Below are 19011 nucleotides of genomic sequence, written 5' to 3' on the forward strand. Positions count from 1 at the left end.
CTTCTGAATTATGCACAATTCTCAGTCGTTTGAATTCAAAGGAATCGTTAAATCTAAAAGATTTCTCTCCTAGTGTTAAATTATCCAGATTATGTCACTGTCCTGGGTTCAGCAGTAGCAGTCATTTTCCTCCTTCTTAGTAGCTGGCGCAGCGCTGTGGTTTTGACTTTCAGCCTGAGAACAGCACTGATAACACCGATGTTTTCAGTTGTTGCTCAGTAATGTTTATTCTGACCAAGGACTTTGTGAGCCTCATGCTCTGACAGGGAGGAGGGGAAGCCAGGAGGAAGCAGAGACAGGACACCTGACCCAAACTAGCCAAAGAGGTATTCCATACCACAGCACCTCATGCCCACTATGTAAACCGAGGGCAGTTACCCAGAAGGGCTAGATTGCTGCTCGGGTCGGGCTGGGTATCTTTCAGCAGGTGGTGAGCGGTTGTATTCTCTTCCCTTGTTATTTCCTTTATCATTGTTATCATTGGTGGCAGCAGTAGTGGTTTTGTGTTATACCTTAGTTACTGGACTGTGCTTATCTCAACCCGTGGGAGTTACATTCTTTCGATTCTCCTCCCCATCCCTCTGGGAGGAGGGGGGAAGGGGGGGAGTGAGACAGAGACTGCATGGTTCTGATTTACGGCTGGGCTTAAACCACGACAGTCACTTCCTTCCACACTTCTATATGGGCTTTTTAATTCCTTGAATAACCCATCCCTTCATCATGTAGCACAAGCTTTTCACAATCAACCAAGATTAAAGCAAAGTTTAGATTTGGAGATGGGTCAGTTGAAATAAAATCTTTTAATCTCTTTATATTTATCACTCTTTTTGTTATGACTAGACTATGTTCTAAATATGAATGTAGATGTTCTTCAGGTAACTGAATAAATTTGAGTAATTGCCTGCATAAGCAACCATAATCCCATTTGCAAACGCTTTTGTGTTGGATTCAATGAGCACCTAATGCAATTCCTACCCAGAGAGGAGGCAGCTCTAACATTCATCTATTAAATCAGCTTCACTACATGAGTATTAGTAATAATTACCAAACAAATTTCCCTCTTATTAACTTTTCTCCCAGATAAGCTATGACCAAAAACTCATTAAAAGTTTCTTGTGGGCAGATTTTATTCATGCTGTGCAAGAATCACTGTTTACTGTACATGCAAAGAAACTGCTGTATACAAGCACAGAGCAACAGTGTTTTTTGAAAAGCAGACTATTTGATCAGAAAACAGAAAACAGTAAGTCTAATTTTAATAATACATGATTCTATAGATACATGCAGATAGTAAAAAACTTATGTCTGTATAAACATATATATAACCACTGGTATTTTCATTCTAATTGTACTTGATAGGTGATACATCTGGATAACATGATAAAGTAAAAAAAAAAGAAAAATAAAAGAAAAATCTTCCTTTTGAACCAAAAATATGACCTTGCAGTTAAAAAATACAGAATACTCTATTCAAAACCAGGCTAATTTCAGTTTTACCTAGTGGTTGGTATTTCAATTACAGACATTCCTTTATCACAGAATTTGTGACAAGAAATTGAAGTAGAAATCCTATATTTTCAATAATACACAGGAAAGAAATACGATAAATACTTCTGGACTTCATATCAGGAGCTGCAATACAGGAAAGGTGGTAAATAAAAAGTTCAAATAAGTAAATGAGCTCATACTTCATGCACTTAAAGTCACGTCACCGTAAACAAAGAAACTAGAAATACTAAGCAAAAACGTTTTAAGTACTCCAGATATGTTTGGAGATGTGGATGGGTGAGGTTGTAGGCATACCTTGCAGCTGTATTTTATCTGAATTGTTTAAAGGCAGTAAAATCACTAACAACAATGTTGGCAATACCTGGGCAGGCAAATACAGGCAGGGGGAAATAGAAGGAAAAGATGTTGTACTGTAGTTTTTTGCATTATAACTCCCAGGTCTCCTTGATACATGTGTGCTTCTATCAAACCATGGGCATTTTAGAAATGCATCAAGTATTTTTATTGCACTGTTTAATTAAAATACAAGAAAGCTTTCCTATCTAAAAGGGAGTTACTAACTCCTGGTGAGTTAGTATGCTCACTGTAAGCACAGTTACGCTGTACTTACAAGCATGGTTTATCATCTGATACTGCCAATATATCCCTCACAGGCCTGCTGATATCACCAGCATTCATCTATGTTCCTGTTAAGAACTTTTCTACTCAAGTAACTAACTACTGGGCCAGGCTGCACAGGGCTTGGAGCAACTTGGTCTAGTGGAAGGTGTCCCTGCCCATGGCAGGGTGTTGGAACTGGATGAGCTTTAAGGTCCCTTCCAACCCAAACCAGTCTGTGAGTCTATTATTCTATACTGGAAAACTCTTACAAAAAAAACAAACAAAAACCAACAAAGGATGTGTAATCTGCCTACAAACCAAGGACAACCAGAAAACACTGAGTGGCATGTCGCTGGGGGGAGTTTGCTTCAGATCAGCCAGGCTGCTAGTTCTCTTTTGTGAGCTGTTTCTGCTGCTTTTTCTATCAGCTGATGCTGGACTGCTCTGGATGTTCAGGTCAGCTCAATTACAAGACAGCTGCAGTTATTATTTGTACTTTATTACTGTATCATAAACATAAATTTATGAAGAAACAAAACTTGTAAAGCTCTTACTGCTCTCTTCATTTATGCAGGTGTACTAAGTATTACACACTTCAGCCCCCTGCTACTAAATAGCTGAAAGGTACCAGAACGGCAAAAAATGCATTCCTGCTGGAATGCCACCATATATTTCCAAACTGACAGTTACACAGTTGTGTTAGACAGCACAGCAGAACTTGTGCGTAAATTCAGCCAAGATTAATGCCACTATATGTAGCTTACAGCACTTATGTTCTAGAGTGTGTTTTCTGACAAATTACCTGATAATGCATTCCTGTAAGTACAAAGTGCTTTTAAAGCCATTTTACAAAATACACATAATCCCATAGTACTCCTGGCTCCATTTGCATTAAGTGTGTGGTGAAGTGTTAAATCAGGAAGTTGTCACTATGAAATTTGAAATGAAAGAAGATTAAATAAAAAACAGGACTATAATTAGAAAAGCTTAAGTTTTAACACCTCTGCCTTTCAAAGTTTTCCATTATTCTTGATCTTATGCCTAATGATTAGTGTGACAAAACAATTTAGAATAATGAAAGGTAGTCTAAACCCAAATTTCAAGATAGTGGCAACCTCCATAATAAAGAACAGGCAGCATTTACAAGGGAGAGGGTAGAGAGGACATACTGTTTACTAATACATTAACTTGTTTCCACATTATTTATTTAAATATGTTTTTTCCTAATCACTTTTGACTCGGGTATTATGTCACCTGCTTATCTGTGTCCTTTCTCTTCAACATTTTGAGCTGTTCCCAGGATTATGTGCCAGTATGAAATTTGCCAGGGTGCACTGGAGTCAGCTGGGATATATTGGCTTGACAGAGCAAGACATTTCCATATAGGCTCCTAAAAGTATGACATCATTCCATGTGTCTGGAAAGAACTCACATTAGTCCAATTTAAATAATAAATAATAATGGGCTGGACAGCAGGCAGCATTTTCTTCGGAGCAGTAGAATACTTCTAGAAGCACTCAGCAGTGATGACACAGTATGTCAGATGCTAAATTATTCTGTAATGAAATTTACTGCCCTTGTCTATATTTTGTCTGGTCAGCTCTTTTATCTAGTATCTAAAGACCAAAGTACGCTTAAGAGTAATAGATAATAACTGGTGGTTATAAATCTGCCTAATTCTGCCTAGCTGAGCTAGACTGTAAATGAAGAGGAAGAGTTACCTACTTTTTTTCTTCTAATGAATGTCCATGTAAGAACGAGCAGAATCTGGACTTGTTTCACTGTTCACAACATGCAAGATAGGAATTAAGGTCCAAGTCATGCGTTTAGAACTCCTTTTTGCTGCATTTCTGGTGGTGCTAAGGATATGGATGAAAGAATTTTTAAGGAGTTTTTGTACAAGTGGTGAACTGGTAGAATAAAATTTTCAAGGTATACATCAAAACTTTTATAGGAAACCTTTGTGGCAAATACTACGTCAGGTGAGACTAGATGTTTAAAAGGGTTTCTTCTGTCCTTACTGTGTTAGATAATATATTAAATTCACAGTGTAAGGCAACTTTCACTGACAAACTATTACTCAAACATGGTATCAGAGACAGGTTTAGACATCATAAGTCTATTTTTGAGTGGCCTAGTTATTTGTGAATGCTTATGTCCAATGCCAGAATGCAATTAGCTCACTTGATACGGATCATTTCTCTTCAAATTTCTTCTAACAACCATTTATTTAGCAGTAATTCTAGATTTCTATTGTTAATGTGTTTGTAGCTAAAACAACAAGAAGAGGAAATAGAATTAATTAGGCTTGAAAACTGGAAGATTTTGTTGGATCATCATACTCAGTACTACTAAAGAAAAAGTACATTAATATGTTTATACAAGTCCATTGCCTATATTATATCTAAACCTATCATTTCACATTCCCTAATAACAGCTAAATTTTAGCATCATTTTTTCTTACAGGGCATGCAAGCTTACATACCTAATATTTTGTGGCAAATAAAATTAAAGTGTGGCTAGGGAGATGGATATATGTTCAAGGGTACAACTACAGGTATAAATACACCTTCCATTTCATGTATAAGTGCATTTTGTGCTAATCATTATTTTTCCACCACGTCTCAAGTCCTAAAACAGGCTATCCTTCACAGCAGAGGAGAAAGTGTCAAAACAGTATTTTATAAGACTATTAAGATACTTCAGCATCTTAAGGTGGGTTTGGTGGGGTTTTTTTTTCAAACAACCAAACACACACATTTCTTCAGTAAGTCTCGATTTTCTACAGCCACAACAAGGGAAAAAGCTATTATCTGTGTGATAATGAATGTTGTATAACACCTCTTACACTTAAGAGCAGCAGTAATACACAGTCAGAATTTACAGGCAATTACAGTCTTCCCAGATGAACAAACCAGCTCCCGAAGTTACAGGCACAGACATGAACATCTGTGATTTCAGAAGACAAAGCCAAAGATGCCCAACATCAGAAGAGTTACAGACCCCAGGAGGATCAACTCAGTGAAGCTGGAACCCTTCTGAACCACAAACTGAGTTTCATAAATGAGGTCATTTGGAGAACTGATTTTCCCATTGAGACTTTGATTTTTTCCCCCAGTCATGCCTTAAAAAAGGCTTTCTTATTAAGAAAAGATAGAGGAAGGTTTCAAAAATAAACTCTATCCATTTGCAACTGTCTGTTAAGTCCCTTCTTAAAAGACCGCTGTTCTTCTAAAAGAACAGCTGGCAATATGATGATCATCATGACCACAGTTCCATCAACAGAGATGAGGACTATTACTTTTCAAAAGATAGGAGAATAGAGGATTCCATAACCAAGCCGTAAACTACCTCAAACTACTTAATAATAAAAAAGACTCAACAGTCATCTATCATATGACTCCATTTTTTACCACTTTAAACATTCTATTTACGTACCATCCATTTAATTTTTAAGGATTTGAACAAATACAGGCTTGATACTATAAGATTTTTGTTTTAATTGAAGTCTGCTTTTCCATTATATGAGAGCACGTTCCTTCAGACTGTTACTTTCTCATTGACAATAACATTTTTATTTCTTTATTTTGCATTTTATTTATTGTTATTTTAACATAAAATAGTAAATGTAGTAGAATAACGGGGATTTCCTGGTTTAAGCCCAGCCTGTAACTCAGAACCATGCAGACGCTTGCTCGCTCCCTCCTCCCCTTTCTTCCCCCCACTCCTGGAGAGATGGGGAGGAGAATAGAAAGAATGTAAATCCCATGGGTTGAGATAAGAACAGTCCAGTAACTAAGGTATAACACAAACCACTGCTGCTACCACCAATAATAATAATGATAAGGGAAATAACAAGGGGAGAGAATATAAAACTAAAAGGGGAAAAGTAGAAGAAAACAATAAACACAAATGATGCATAATACAACCTCTCAGCACCTGCTGACTGATACCCAGCCTCACCCGAGCAGTGACCTGGGCCTTCAGGGTGATTTCCCCCAGTTTCTGTACTGGACAAGGTGTGCTGTAGTATGGAATACCCCTTTGGCTAGTTTGGGTCAGGTGTCCTGTCTCTGCTTCCTCCTGGCTTCTTGTGCCCTTCCTCACTGGCAGAGCATGAGACTGAAAAGTCGTTGATCAGAGTAAGCAACAACTAAAAACGCCAGTGTGTTATCAGTGTTGTTCTCAGACTAAAGTCAAAAACATAGCTACTAAGAAGAGAAAGTAACTTCCAGGAACCCAGAACAGGGGAGCTTAACAATTCTGGAAGATAAGACTTCAGGTAAAGGCCAGTAGAAGTTTTCTTATATTGCTCAAGACTAAATTGAACTTGAGTGCCTTGGGTTTATCACCAGCCAATTCTGTATTTCTTATGCTTTGTGATTCAATGTAATGTTTTCAATCAGATTGCTAGAAAGTTCCTACTAATATACAAAATGCCCAGAGTCAATCAAGATTTCTTTTGTGAGTATTTTCCAAATCACATCTTTGCTGAAATCAAAGAAAATGATCACCTAATTATCTCTAATGTTTCCCACCTGGCTCCATACACACATACTGACTGAAGCTTTGTAACAGTAGATTAGTAATACATACCTAACTATTCTATGATTCCCACATTAATACTTTTCTAATAAATCTTTATTATATCCTTGGGTAGTAAAATTTCCTTGGGACTACTGTCACAATTGCATTCAGATTTGTAAGCCACTTAAAATGATTCATTAGATCTTTCACTGATTATGTGTCTTACATGTAACATTGGTAGAAAAAAATGCTAATAGTAACAAATCTTAAAATAGTTTTACTAATGTGCAACTGCAAAGACATATAAATTCAGTTTCATTGCTCACATCCCCTTATTTTTTAACAGAACATGTAAGAAACACATCAGCTAGGAAAGTCACAGGATAAGACAAAACGTTACTATTTTCTACTAAGTGCAACTTTAACTGAAATGAGAAATACTGTACATTTCCCAAATTGTCTCCACTGCTACTGGGACAGGGGAGAGAGAAACATTAAAAAATCATCTCTTGATATATGAGTAGGTGAGGAAAGTTTTCTCTCAAATAATTATTTGAAAAGTAATTAAGGGCATCTTCTTTCCTGCCTTTTGATAGGGGAAAAGACAAGTAAGCTTGTCCAGAAAGCTGCTGAAGGTCACAGAAAGCTCTAGGCATAGGGACCTGGCCTTAGACTGAAGCAGAATTTGAGAAGATGGATGTAAGCTGTCCATGCTGAGCCCCAGGTCCATGGGAGACCATTAGCGATACCTAACAATCTGTATTTTTGATGTTATTTAAAACATCCCTTAAGAAATACAAATTTTATATATTCATATCTCTTTTCAACCTCTGTCACGCAGTAACCCACAGTATTTTTGAGACACATTATGTACTATATTGTGGAGACTTTGTAGAAACATCTGATAAGTAAAGACATTAATTAAAGAAGAGGATATTTGGAGTGAGACTTTGGGAGTATTCTTCATACACAGGCAAACTGACCTGCGGTTAATAGCCACAAAAAGTGCAGCAATAAACAGTTAACACTTACTTCTTCAGGACATTAGCCCACTGCTAATTTCAGAGTTGAACCCTGGGGTAATGGGCCAGTTCAGCTACTTATACTGCAGAACAAAGAGCAGTAAGGTCAAATTGTCAACCTAGTTGATTCTATGGTTCTGTGAAATGAAGAACTGAAGATAATTCTAAAGATTGTGACACTAAAACTTGAAGGAGATTTACATTTGGTCTGGGTTATGGACTAAATAAGAGATGCCAGGTGCTTTTTTCCAAATTCCCTTGATTGTACTCAGCTGAGAAAAAACTCTAAAACTCATTTACTATCAAGATAATGTGCTAATAATGAAGACTTCTTTAAAGTAAGTAATATAAGCAAAGAGCTTCAGCTTTCAATTTAATGATCTCTGGTCTTTAGTGTTTTCCAGCATGCAATAAAGTTTTATTAAAAATTTGTCACTGAAGGAAAAGGCCTGTAGGAAAAGTTCCGTGGAAGCTTTCTGAGCTTTCCAAAAACATACTCAATCAGAAGCGAATTCTGGAAATAAAAATATATATAGACAGAGTTCCCATACTCTTATGAATCATCATTGACAGTAATACAAGACTATGGTTGGCATCTAATTGATCTTAATGAAAGTAAGAGTCTGTAAGCCCAAAGAAAGCTATAAAAAGCAGAACAGCAGAGACTTAGATGAAGAAATAGGTCATGCTACTCATGCTTCTGCTATTAACTTTTTCCCTTAAAAAAAATAATTCTTACTTGTCCTGTTCAGCCTTACAAGTATTTTAGGAAACACATATTCCTTACTCACTTTGAAATTAAATCCTAAAACAATGGCTACTGTCATTTTTCAATGCTATTTTATTCTCATAATGTTTATGCATTAGGAAAGGGCTACATGATTATATGTCATTACTGGGTATTACAAAATGTGTCTGACTCTGCATTTAGTAATTACCTTTTGCTTTTTTTTTTAATTATGGGTTTCCAATTGACATGCTGAACGCAATCATCTAGAGGGCATTGAAGCTGCAGGTGTCAGTAGCACCTCATTAACTCTGGCAGAAGCAAAGTTTGAATCAACAGAAGTGGAAAAGCTCTGAGTACCAGAGGCCAACTTCCTAAGGCTTTAATGAAGCAGAAATCTGTTCACTGCCCTCAATACTCTTGCTGTTTACTGATCACTGACCACAGATACTACAGATACTTTTGTGTCCTTAGGTTCAATCTATGTTCCCTTTGATAAACTTATAAGGGTACAAACTATTATTCTTTTTTCCTCAACTGTGTGCATACTATTAATTTCCAAATAAATCTGAGCACACGATGCTGTATCTGTATTCTTTTGTAATATCCTGGAGCTCAATTAAATGAAAAATTGTTCTCTGTTATTCACAACTACATGAAATTTCATTTACCACAGCAGCCAACAAAACAGGTTTAATTTTTGTTTAAAAACTGTGACTGTTCCACATCTAACCTTATATTTTGTGATACCTTCAAAAGTGACCCTGTAAGAAAAAGCTGCCTCAGACAATGCTGGACCCTCTGAGATCTGAATGCTCATTTTATAGGAAAAGAAATAGCATAATGAGGTTTATTGTTCTTAAGTCCCTTAAGGAGAGAGTAAATGTCAAAAGAGAATACTTAGCTAGACTGAATGAGAGCATAATGCTGAAAAGTACTAAGTTAGGAGGAATGATGAGGTGTATTTAACGACAAAGAACAGGAGAATAAAAGCAAGCAGGGAAATAAAGGAAAACACCTGACTATCAGAGCCTTTCTCATGGTCTGAAATACCAGACAGATGCAGAGGATGATTCAGGCAATAGTAAGGAAGTACACAGCAAAAATCCACGGAAAATTGGAAGAGTCACAACTACTTTACATTTTAAAACTTTGTTTTTGCAAATCCACAAAACAAAGACTGTGTCACCAAAAATACACATACTGTGAATTTCAGATACTTGATTCATTTCACTAATATCTTTTTAAATCCATACAAGGATCTCTTATTTTTCAGATGCCCATTTGCCTATCTTTCTGCCTCTGGGTTGGTGTTATTACACACAGGACTTGGGGTCCTTCCCGACATCATGCCATAAAGTCATTTTAAATGTAATGCCTCAAGAGAGGTAACTTCCAAGTTATGTTTTCAGCATGTTATACAGAAGTCACCTTGAGTAAAAGTAATCAGACACATTAGAAAAGCTTTCAGAGTCTTACTCTTTCCTACAAGGACAAAACAAAGCCCATAACTATATTTGGTGTTGTTTCATAGGTTCTTGAGCAAAGAATTCACAATCACTTTGTTCAAAGGGTCAGAACTTCATTTATAATGGAATATTATGATAAATTACATGAACGGCAACAGCTCTTGATTTTAGAAAACCGAAATTACTTCCTTAAGTAATTTGCTCCAATTTAGGTTTCTTTTCTGTTCAACAAAGAGGGAGAGAGGAGATGATACACTGTCAACATTCAGCTGGTTAACTTTTCATTAATCTGTTACTTATTCTAGGATCTACAGAAACACTTAAAATACAATTAAAAACTCCTTTGTTCAGCCTTTACAAACATGGATTGAGTCCAAAATACACATTTCAGACATTTTTTCATTCTTTCAAAATGTACTCGTATACTTTGCAGAAACATACACATATTATACACTTAATAATACCAATAATTTCTGCTTTTGTAGAATGAAATGGATAAACTCTAGAGCCTTAGAAATATTCTGGCTTCCTAGATAAATCATAGATCCTTTATAAAGAGGTTTTTAAGAAAAAAACTTCAAGTTCCTGATGAAATCAGTGAAGACTCCTCATACAACGATCATCTTACTGTTTTAGCAGCCTTACTGTGTCTGCTAAGTCTCTATGCACTCAGAATAACTGAAATTTAAACCAGACACATTATTTCTCTATGAACATAGAAAAATCGCCCTCTTAATTTCCTATGCAGCCATTGCAAAGCACTTTTCAAAGTCTTTCTTGCTCTTAACCAACCTTCTTTGAACAGCCTCATACGCCTGTTCCAACAAGAACACTTTCTTAGGCTTGATAAAGACGAAGTTCCCCAAACCTACTATGGTGGGGAATAAATGAAGTACTTATTTCCAGATAAAAAGAGGATGGCCCCCAGTACTTTAACGTTTCTCAATTTTTACCCTGATCAGTATGCTGGAATCCATAATATTGACAATATATGTGATGCAGAGGTGATGGCTCCTTACAGCAGTTTTTACCACAGAAGCAATGCATTGTCTTGTGAGATGCTTATATCTTTCAAAAATGGAGTGGTAGTTCCCTTTCAGTCTGTGCTATACATTTCTATAGAAGGATAGTCCTCATTCTTTCTCAAGACAAGAACACTGAAGAGGCATTCATGGCTGGTCTTTCCACCTGCGTCATGTGCAATATGAGATGGGGTTTTATTCTTCACAGTTTGAAATTAATTTGTATTTCCATTCTTAAAATAGTGCAATTCACAAAATACACAAACACCGCAGGGTATCTATAATGAAGGAATTCATTTGGGGAACACATGAAAATGTTTTTGCATTAGGCAAACACACTATAAAGCAAAGCAATCACTATTATTCTGCTATCTGTGTCAATGTATTCCCCATCATTTCTGTATTCACTTTGCTAATGGAAACCAGCTTTTCTTCTGTTTCACTCTGATTTTGCTTTGCCGTTGATTTTCCGTAGTTTTACTAAAGCTCATTTTGTTGTATTTGGAGCACAGGCATACACAACCAAAGATATTTGAATGATAGCTATTATTACAATATTTTTTTCCATAAGGTTAACCTTTTAAAGAATAAAACAAATGGAGTAAGAATGTTTTCCATCTACTAGCTCCATCCAAATTCACAGCACTGTTTGTTGTGCCGAGGTACAGTAAGTGCAGAAAATGCCTCAATAGGAAGTCAATACCAGTGCTCTGATTCACAGGTTATACTAAACCACATTTCCCACAGCAAGTAGCCTAGTAAATCTTACAGTATCCATTCATTAACAATACCCTTTCAGTGCCCAGGTCCTTAGGCACTCATCTGGAGATTAAAAAGGAAAGCAGAGTTTCAGTCCTCCTCTCTTCTCTTCCTTTTCCTCTTTCCTCATCACCTCGGTAATGGGAATGAGGCAAGGAAATTGCTACAAGAAAAAGCAGATCCAACATCTAACAGCTAGCTTGAAGCATCTTCCACTGGCAGAACACAGAATGATTATTGCTGAGAAATTACAGTGCAAGAGAAACTATATAATAAAAATAACTGTCAATAATCCACAAAGTTAAGGACCTCATAGCTCAGGATTAATGATCAGTCATCTGGTTATGCTCAGGTTCAACTGTTAGCATCATGGACCTTGTATGAACAGAGCCCTAAATCCATTTGTAATGGTCAGTGCTTTCAACACCAGTGTTGGTGTTATGACAGGTACATGACACGTAAAATAGTTTTGATCTGAAAATGTTAAATTCTCTATTTATGTTCTTGTACAGTGTAAATATTAACTCATTTAAGACATGTCACAAAATGCACTTCAGACTGATGCTGCTTTTCATCCACTTTAAAGAAAGTTTTTCTGTGATTTAAAGGTAAGAATTTCCCATTACTATGCACTCTTCCAAATTACTGAGCTATCCAGAACAGCAACTTTTTTACACTGATTCAGGGACTTCTATGCATGGATTTGTACTGATTTATTTTTTTAAGCATGATTTATACTTCTTTATATCACATTCTCTAGAAAGACTAAAATACCTTACCAGAAAATATTTTTCAAATGAACTTCTCTAAGAAATTTGGCACTTGGTTTTCCTATTTATCCTTTCTATACCATTTTCTTGTGTTAAATAACTCTAATGAGCATATGGGTATTATGGTTACCAATTATGAATACAAATATATAACCTGCTTTTTTAAAAATTTATTTAATCAGGAAGAACTCCAATCCCAGGGATGACTGTCCCCAGGTGATACAGGTATCATACATTGTATGATGTACCCGACAATGGATTAAAAATAAGTTTGACATCTTCAGAAAGCAAATTTTAGCCTGGATGAGAACATCTTTGAAATAAGAAGTTTACCAGACAAATAATCATTTCTTCCCTGAAAGTGAAACTGCTACTTATCAGACATGACAAGATTCATCTCAAGCTCCCATTTTTACATACAAACACATATTTACGTAATCACACACATTCATATTCACTTAAAAATACTAGCCCGCTATATCAAAATGTGTATGCAAATATAATAATAAATTAAAAAAACAGCAAGCTATACCTCTGTAGTTAGGAGTTGGTTAGTTTGAAAAGGAGGAAAAAGCCAAGGAAAAGATACTTAAGAGTGGATGCCATCATAAAAAAAAAAAGCCTTCTATAATACAGCTCAAGTGCAAACGGTATAATTCTGGACTGACTAGGATTCTTTGACAACCTATTTCACAGTAGCAGATTTCAGTGGTTTTATAATCATAGATAATGAACAGATTTATTATAATGAGGTGTCAACGTGTGGAACGAGAGGACTGCAGACCCTTATTCTCTCTGACATTTTCATGACATATGCTAAGTGCAGAGCAATGTCTATTAAAGAGGTGATATAACTTGTTCAAGCCCTTTTCAACACAGAGGACTAAGTGCTGGTTCTCAAAAGGCTGAAGCACAAAATACTCATAGATTTTCCAGATAGGGACACTAAACACAAAATATATGTGAGGACTATTCTGACTATCAGTCAAATATAAAAAAAACCCTAGTTCTAACCTCTACACTGTATTCCCATTTCCTTTGCTTCACTGCAGTAATAGCTGTAAAAGCAAGGAGACCTCAAATGCTTCAAAGTCTCTGACCCTATAAAAATCTTAAACAACAGGTATAGTGGCTTGCTCAGCCTTACCCTCAAGTACACCTACACTTTCATGATGTATGCACAAACCCTTCCAACATGACAAGGAAACTTATTAAGACAAGAAGACAGACAATTCTACAGCCACATCAATTAGGAAAACTGTGCTCCTGAGATCCCAGAGTGAAGCTCAGTCTGCATCACCTACAAGAATCTGCTCTCCTGAAGAACACAGAACCAATGATCTTAATCTAAGTGAGCACTAATGCCTCCATGTGCTGCTATTAATTAAAACAGTGCTTTGTTTCTACAGACAGTAACTTTTGGGAATGAAGGATTTTTCCTATAAAATAGTTATTAAAGGATAGACAATCATTACGATTTTAAGAGTAATAATGTGAGATCTAGTTTTATAATTCTGCTCTGCTTTATGAAATTATATTTCAGCTTTAATTACGTACAGAAAGATTACTAATTTTTGGTTTCAGCATCTGTACTAACAGTGAGTATCAACAGCTGCCATATAAAAAATTCGCTTTCAGTTAGCAATTCCTATTTATATTTCAGGAAGGAGTTCTGAAATTTAGGGAGGACACCGAAGTATCCTTCAGCCATTCTTCTGTATAAATTCCTTTTTAACTGAAAGGAAATTTTCATTTAAAGAAATCACAGATTTCTTCTACATCTTTTGAATCAGTTGAATACTTGACCAAAAGGCAACCCCTCAGGACAGCTGTTAATTACTGCCTATCTGGACTGTATTAAAATGCTTGAACTTATTGAATCAAAACATTTTTAATAATCTTTTTTTTTCATCTTTTTTTTTTTTTTTTTTTTTTTCCCCCATGTTTTCTCATAATCTGCCCTTCCCAATTTGCATGACCAGAATATTCCCTATGGCCTATTATCAATCATATAGATCCCTTTTGACAAGTTTGATTTGGGTCTCCCAGACTATTTTTTGTTTCTGTATCAGTATTTTTCACTAAGAAACCACAATATGGAAAAACCATCTTACTGTTTATTTCTGTATTACTACAAACTTACTATCAGTGCCTGACAGGTAAATAATCTTATGAATTAACATCCTCCCTTATTTTAGATGCAAATCCATCTTCCTTATAGATTTATTATGCAGACACAGTCCATTTAGCAAGTGATAGACGGGATTTTGTTCCTCAGCAAAAAAAGTAGCTGTTTCCCAAGTTTTAAATGAAGTTTAGTGACATCAGAAACGGGTTTAGAATTATCCTCAAAATTCATCCTAATCTTTCAATGAATTTAAAATCCTCCTTAGTTGCAGTCTGATGTTCTTACAGGACAAACTTCCAAAGATGTTTAAAAAAAGAACAAGACAGAAATCCTACCTTGGTGCTTGTCACTTGAAATGGAACTTTTGAGCCCTTTCCAACAGGGGTTAGCTTCCCAGCTGGTTTGGCAGGGATTAGATTCCTAGCAGAAGGCTGACTGTGCAGAACGGAAGACAGGCAAAGCTGCACAGTCTCCTTCAGAGCTTTCAGCTGTGACTCCTGGGGAAAAGAAGAAATTACCAGTTCTCTAAAATATATTATTATGAACAGAATTGCTTGCTTTATCCCTCTGCATTAAACCAAACATTTACAAGCAGCTGCTGCTGCTTCTTATTAATGGAACAAATTAAGGCAGTTTAAAGCAGGTTTTTTAATACTGTTAAGTTACCATGCCTTGCACCCCAAACTCCCTAAAAGTCACTGCACTCTTCCCTTCTTCCTCCATGCAATTTTACTCACATTATCGCAAATAATTATTAAATATTTTCTCTGAAAACAATATAATCTATAAAATGTCATAGACTGTCCAGCCTTTTATATATAATAGTTACAAAGAATTAAACTTTTCCAAGTATTGCAAAGGCATAGAGTTTGCATGGAATTTTGTTTATAACATTCATCCTAATTGGTATTTTTTCCATAGGTTATAAAGATTGATTTTAATCCGATAAAGATGACTTCCCCCATGAGCATCACATGCTGCAGCAGTGTATAGCAAATAAACTTTTCATAATAACTTTCAAAGAATTTTTAAAGATTCATAAATCAAAGTATACCATGGCAAAAGTTGACGGAAGATACGGGTATGAGGAACATGCCACACTACATACTGCATACGTGAAATATTACGTATACAACATAAAAATATTTCACAGTTGTACAAATCCTAAGCAATGGTATTTGCATACATCACCTTGTTTTAGTTTATTTGCTAAACAAGTACTCTTTAGAACCTGACAAATATACCATGTTTTACATCAGACGAACGTACCCTGAACTGGGACCACAGAATGTATCTCCTAACTGGGAAAAAACTGAAGGTTTCTTTAAAAATAAGCAAACAAAACCAGTTAGTAGGGTACATTTCAATGGTAGGATCAAAGACAACCATAAGAAATCTAATGCACAGCACAATAAGGAAAATCAAAGAAACAGGAGATGGAATTAAGTTTGGTTTGTTTGCAAACAGACAAAACTGAATGACTTTCCCTTAAGATGTGTGCAGTGAGAAGGAATGCTGGATTATCAAAGAGATCAGATTTTGTACGAATTACTTACTAAAATGTATGAACCTTAAGTCAGACTGATACGTCTCTGACCTAATGGCAGTTGAAAAGTGAAAGAATTACTTTATCCATCTCCAGGATCTTTTAATTTCTAATTGACTTCTTTCTGTAATATGTCTTCTCCCCTACCTTTTCAATAAGTTACTGCATGAAGAACATAAATCACCATCTAACAAAGTCAAAATAACCTCAAACATGAAACTGGCAGAGGTAGAAGACTGATTTTTCTTGAGGATGTGGACTCAGCCAATACAGCACTGTATGATTCTCATGCTCCCTGCAAATCATACTGATTTGAAACCATAGCTCTCTCATCCAGATATCCCCCTGGATAATTTCTCATCCTCTCATCTCCCACACCTGCCACTTAAGACATGGATGGACCGCTGACTGTCTCTTTTCAGTACACAGGTCATAAAGAAAAGGTCTTAACCAGGGAAAAAAGGTACCTATGACTTAAATGGTGTTATTGCTCTGTAGTTAGAACTAGTCAAACGTGTATTTCTAGTCTGATAATTCTCACTGGCATGAACTTTTCCTTCACTTGCACTGTTCTTTTTAACTCCTGCTTGCCATTTTGCAGCATGTATGCAGTGTACAGGCTGACTCCATGATGATTTACAAGAAGAAGGTGCCAGGCCTCTGGAAAGCCTACAGAACCGTAACGGAGCCCTGAATTAAAATCCCATAATTTTTAATAGGAAAGAAACAGAGAGTCAGAGAAGTCAGCTGCGATCAATCAATGTGCAGGCAGAATCCCTTATTAGCAGTCTCATTAAAAGTTCCTGGTATCATATGTTCTTTGCTTTCTCCTTCACAACTGCTTGCATTATAATGAATAACTGCATTTGGAGGATATTTAGGGCAAGTATTGCTCTCTTGCCATTGCCACAGATGGTGTGTTGGCACTAGTGAGATACCATGCCCGTGAGTGTTATACGAGCAAAGAAGGAACATGCTTAATTTTTAAATTAAGATGTGGAACAATTGAGTTCAGTGTGCTAACAAGAAACATGTGACATGACATAGCACCAGACTCACACAGAGGTTTGAATAATGCTGCTGTGAGCACTGCTTACACAAATGACATCTTGCAATGCTAGATGCAAACCCTCACTCAAGGGGTGATGGATTGATTTAAATGATTACAATATGGAAGATGAAAGAAAAATGCTTTTAGTGCAAGAGGCATACTTTTCGTTAGATGTCTAATGGAAACTGAAAATACCAGGAAGCCAAACAAAGAAAAAGTAATCTTTGATAGCATAGTGAAGCTGTTTTCCTTTCTGATAAACTGCTTCCTTATTGCATGACATTTACTCCCCAAACAAGATACTGACCCGTTTCTATACTGCATTTTCCTTGGAACTATAACTAAACCTTAAATAAAAATCATCTCAGTTACACATTCACATTAGTGTATTTTTCTTCATGAAGAATTGCATCATTTGGCTTGCTGTGGGTTTTTGAGATGTTTCTAATTTGGTCGCCCTCCTCTTAAATAACTTTGCAGCAGTACTTAACTCCATGCACCGTAATTAGTTCCACCGTTTTCAGTACATTACTCCCAGGTACATGCAATCAAGTATGCATCTAAATCATTGAAAGACTTTGATTTATTTTGTCAAATTACACCGGAATATTCACAGCTGATAAACATTCTTACGGTACCGTACACTTCTTACTTTGTCAAGGGCTGCCTTTTCCAGTTCATCTTTTGCAACTGCTAGTTTTTGTTCCAGATCTGTTAGCTGTTGTGCCTGCGGGAATAAAGAGGAAAAAGCTGATGCAATCTACAGTGGTTTTTTTTCCCACCTTAATTTTTCATGCAGTGCTGGTGAGAGAGGAAAGGATATAAATTTTACAAGTAATATATATGAATTGGGTCAGAACTGCTTGCAAAAAGACCAGGCCTCATGGGCCTGTTTTTTTTTCCTGAGAAAAATGTGAGTTTTTATGTGGAAACTGGGCTCAAATCTGCTCCATTTATGTGAATTCAAGTTCAGTCTAATTTCAGTGTCAACAGCAAAAGTAATTCCATACAACAGAGTATTTAGAAATAAGCCACAACATCCTTATGGAAAATTCAAAGTATTCAATCGATTTCTATTATTTTGTTAATTTATTTGACTTCTGTCTGCAATTTGAACCACTGTTTTCTAGTTTTCAACATTGAGATGCTAACATAAATGTAACTCCCAAATAGATAACACCCAAATGTTCATCCATGTAGGCACCTTATAAAAGGCTACTATCTGCTGGCATACATGGGGTGAACTCCAGAGTTGTTTCTCCATCTACTTCCCTGGAGATATGAAAGGAAAATTCAGAAGAATGTTATGCAATTATGCAACTGCGTAGGAAGAAAGCATTTTGGTTCAAGTAGCCTGCACCCTGTGCAGAGGGGCTGTTGGCTTTTTATATGATATAACATTATTTTCCTGCTTAGTCCTTCAGAAGGAAATCTGGCTTTTTACAATGTACAGACAATGCACTGAGTGCAGGGGTTCAGAAAATGCTTTTAAATGCTCAGTAAATAAAAATGATTATTTCCTCTCCCCTTCCCTAAGGGCTAGGTACACTCGGACTTTAGGGAAATACATTCTTTGCATAAACTTTACAATTTAGAGAAGTAGGAGCTCCCAAACTCCTGCAGTTCTTAGCCCTGTCATTAGTAACACATACTATGCAACCAAAAGGAGTAAAGTACAGGTTTCTTTCATTGTTGTAGTTGCAAAATACAGTCCACTAGCTGTTTTCCATGTTTATGAAGGTAACCACAGAGGAAGACACTTGACTAACCAGTTCGCATTTCTCTCTTAAACTCTTCATTAGGTAATACATATTTTGTGCATATAAAATAATTGGATAAAGTTCTCATTTCCCAGTTAAAGAGCAACACATTGTAATTTTG

At 36.2% G+C, this 19011-nt stretch overlaps 1 protein-coding gene across 1 annotated transcript in view; it reads right to left on the reverse strand.

The window, feature by feature from the left end:
• The window catches only part of LUZP2 (leucine zipper protein 2), a 181795-nt gene that overhangs the window by 23572 nt on the left and 139212 nt on the right, over window positions 1-19011 (reverse strand). The window contains exons 8-9 of the mRNA XM_057414394.1: window positions 17783-17857; window positions 14869-15030 (exon numbers count right to left, since the gene is read on the reverse strand). Of these exons, the coding sequence (XP_057270377.1) occupies window positions 14869-15030; window positions 17783-17857 (237 nt within the window). The remainder of the gene's footprint in view (window positions 1-14868; window positions 15031-17782; window positions 17858-19011) is intronic.

This window comes from Pezoporus wallicus, unplaced genomic scaffold (genome assembly GCF_028554395.1).
Source record: "Pezoporus wallicus isolate ANWC-B61680 ecotype Strahan unplaced genomic scaffold, APGP_CSIRO_Pwel_v1 contig_5967, whole genome shotgun sequence".
NCBI lineage: Eukaryota > Metazoa > Chordata > Aves > Psittaciformes > Psittacidae > Pezoporus > Pezoporus wallicus.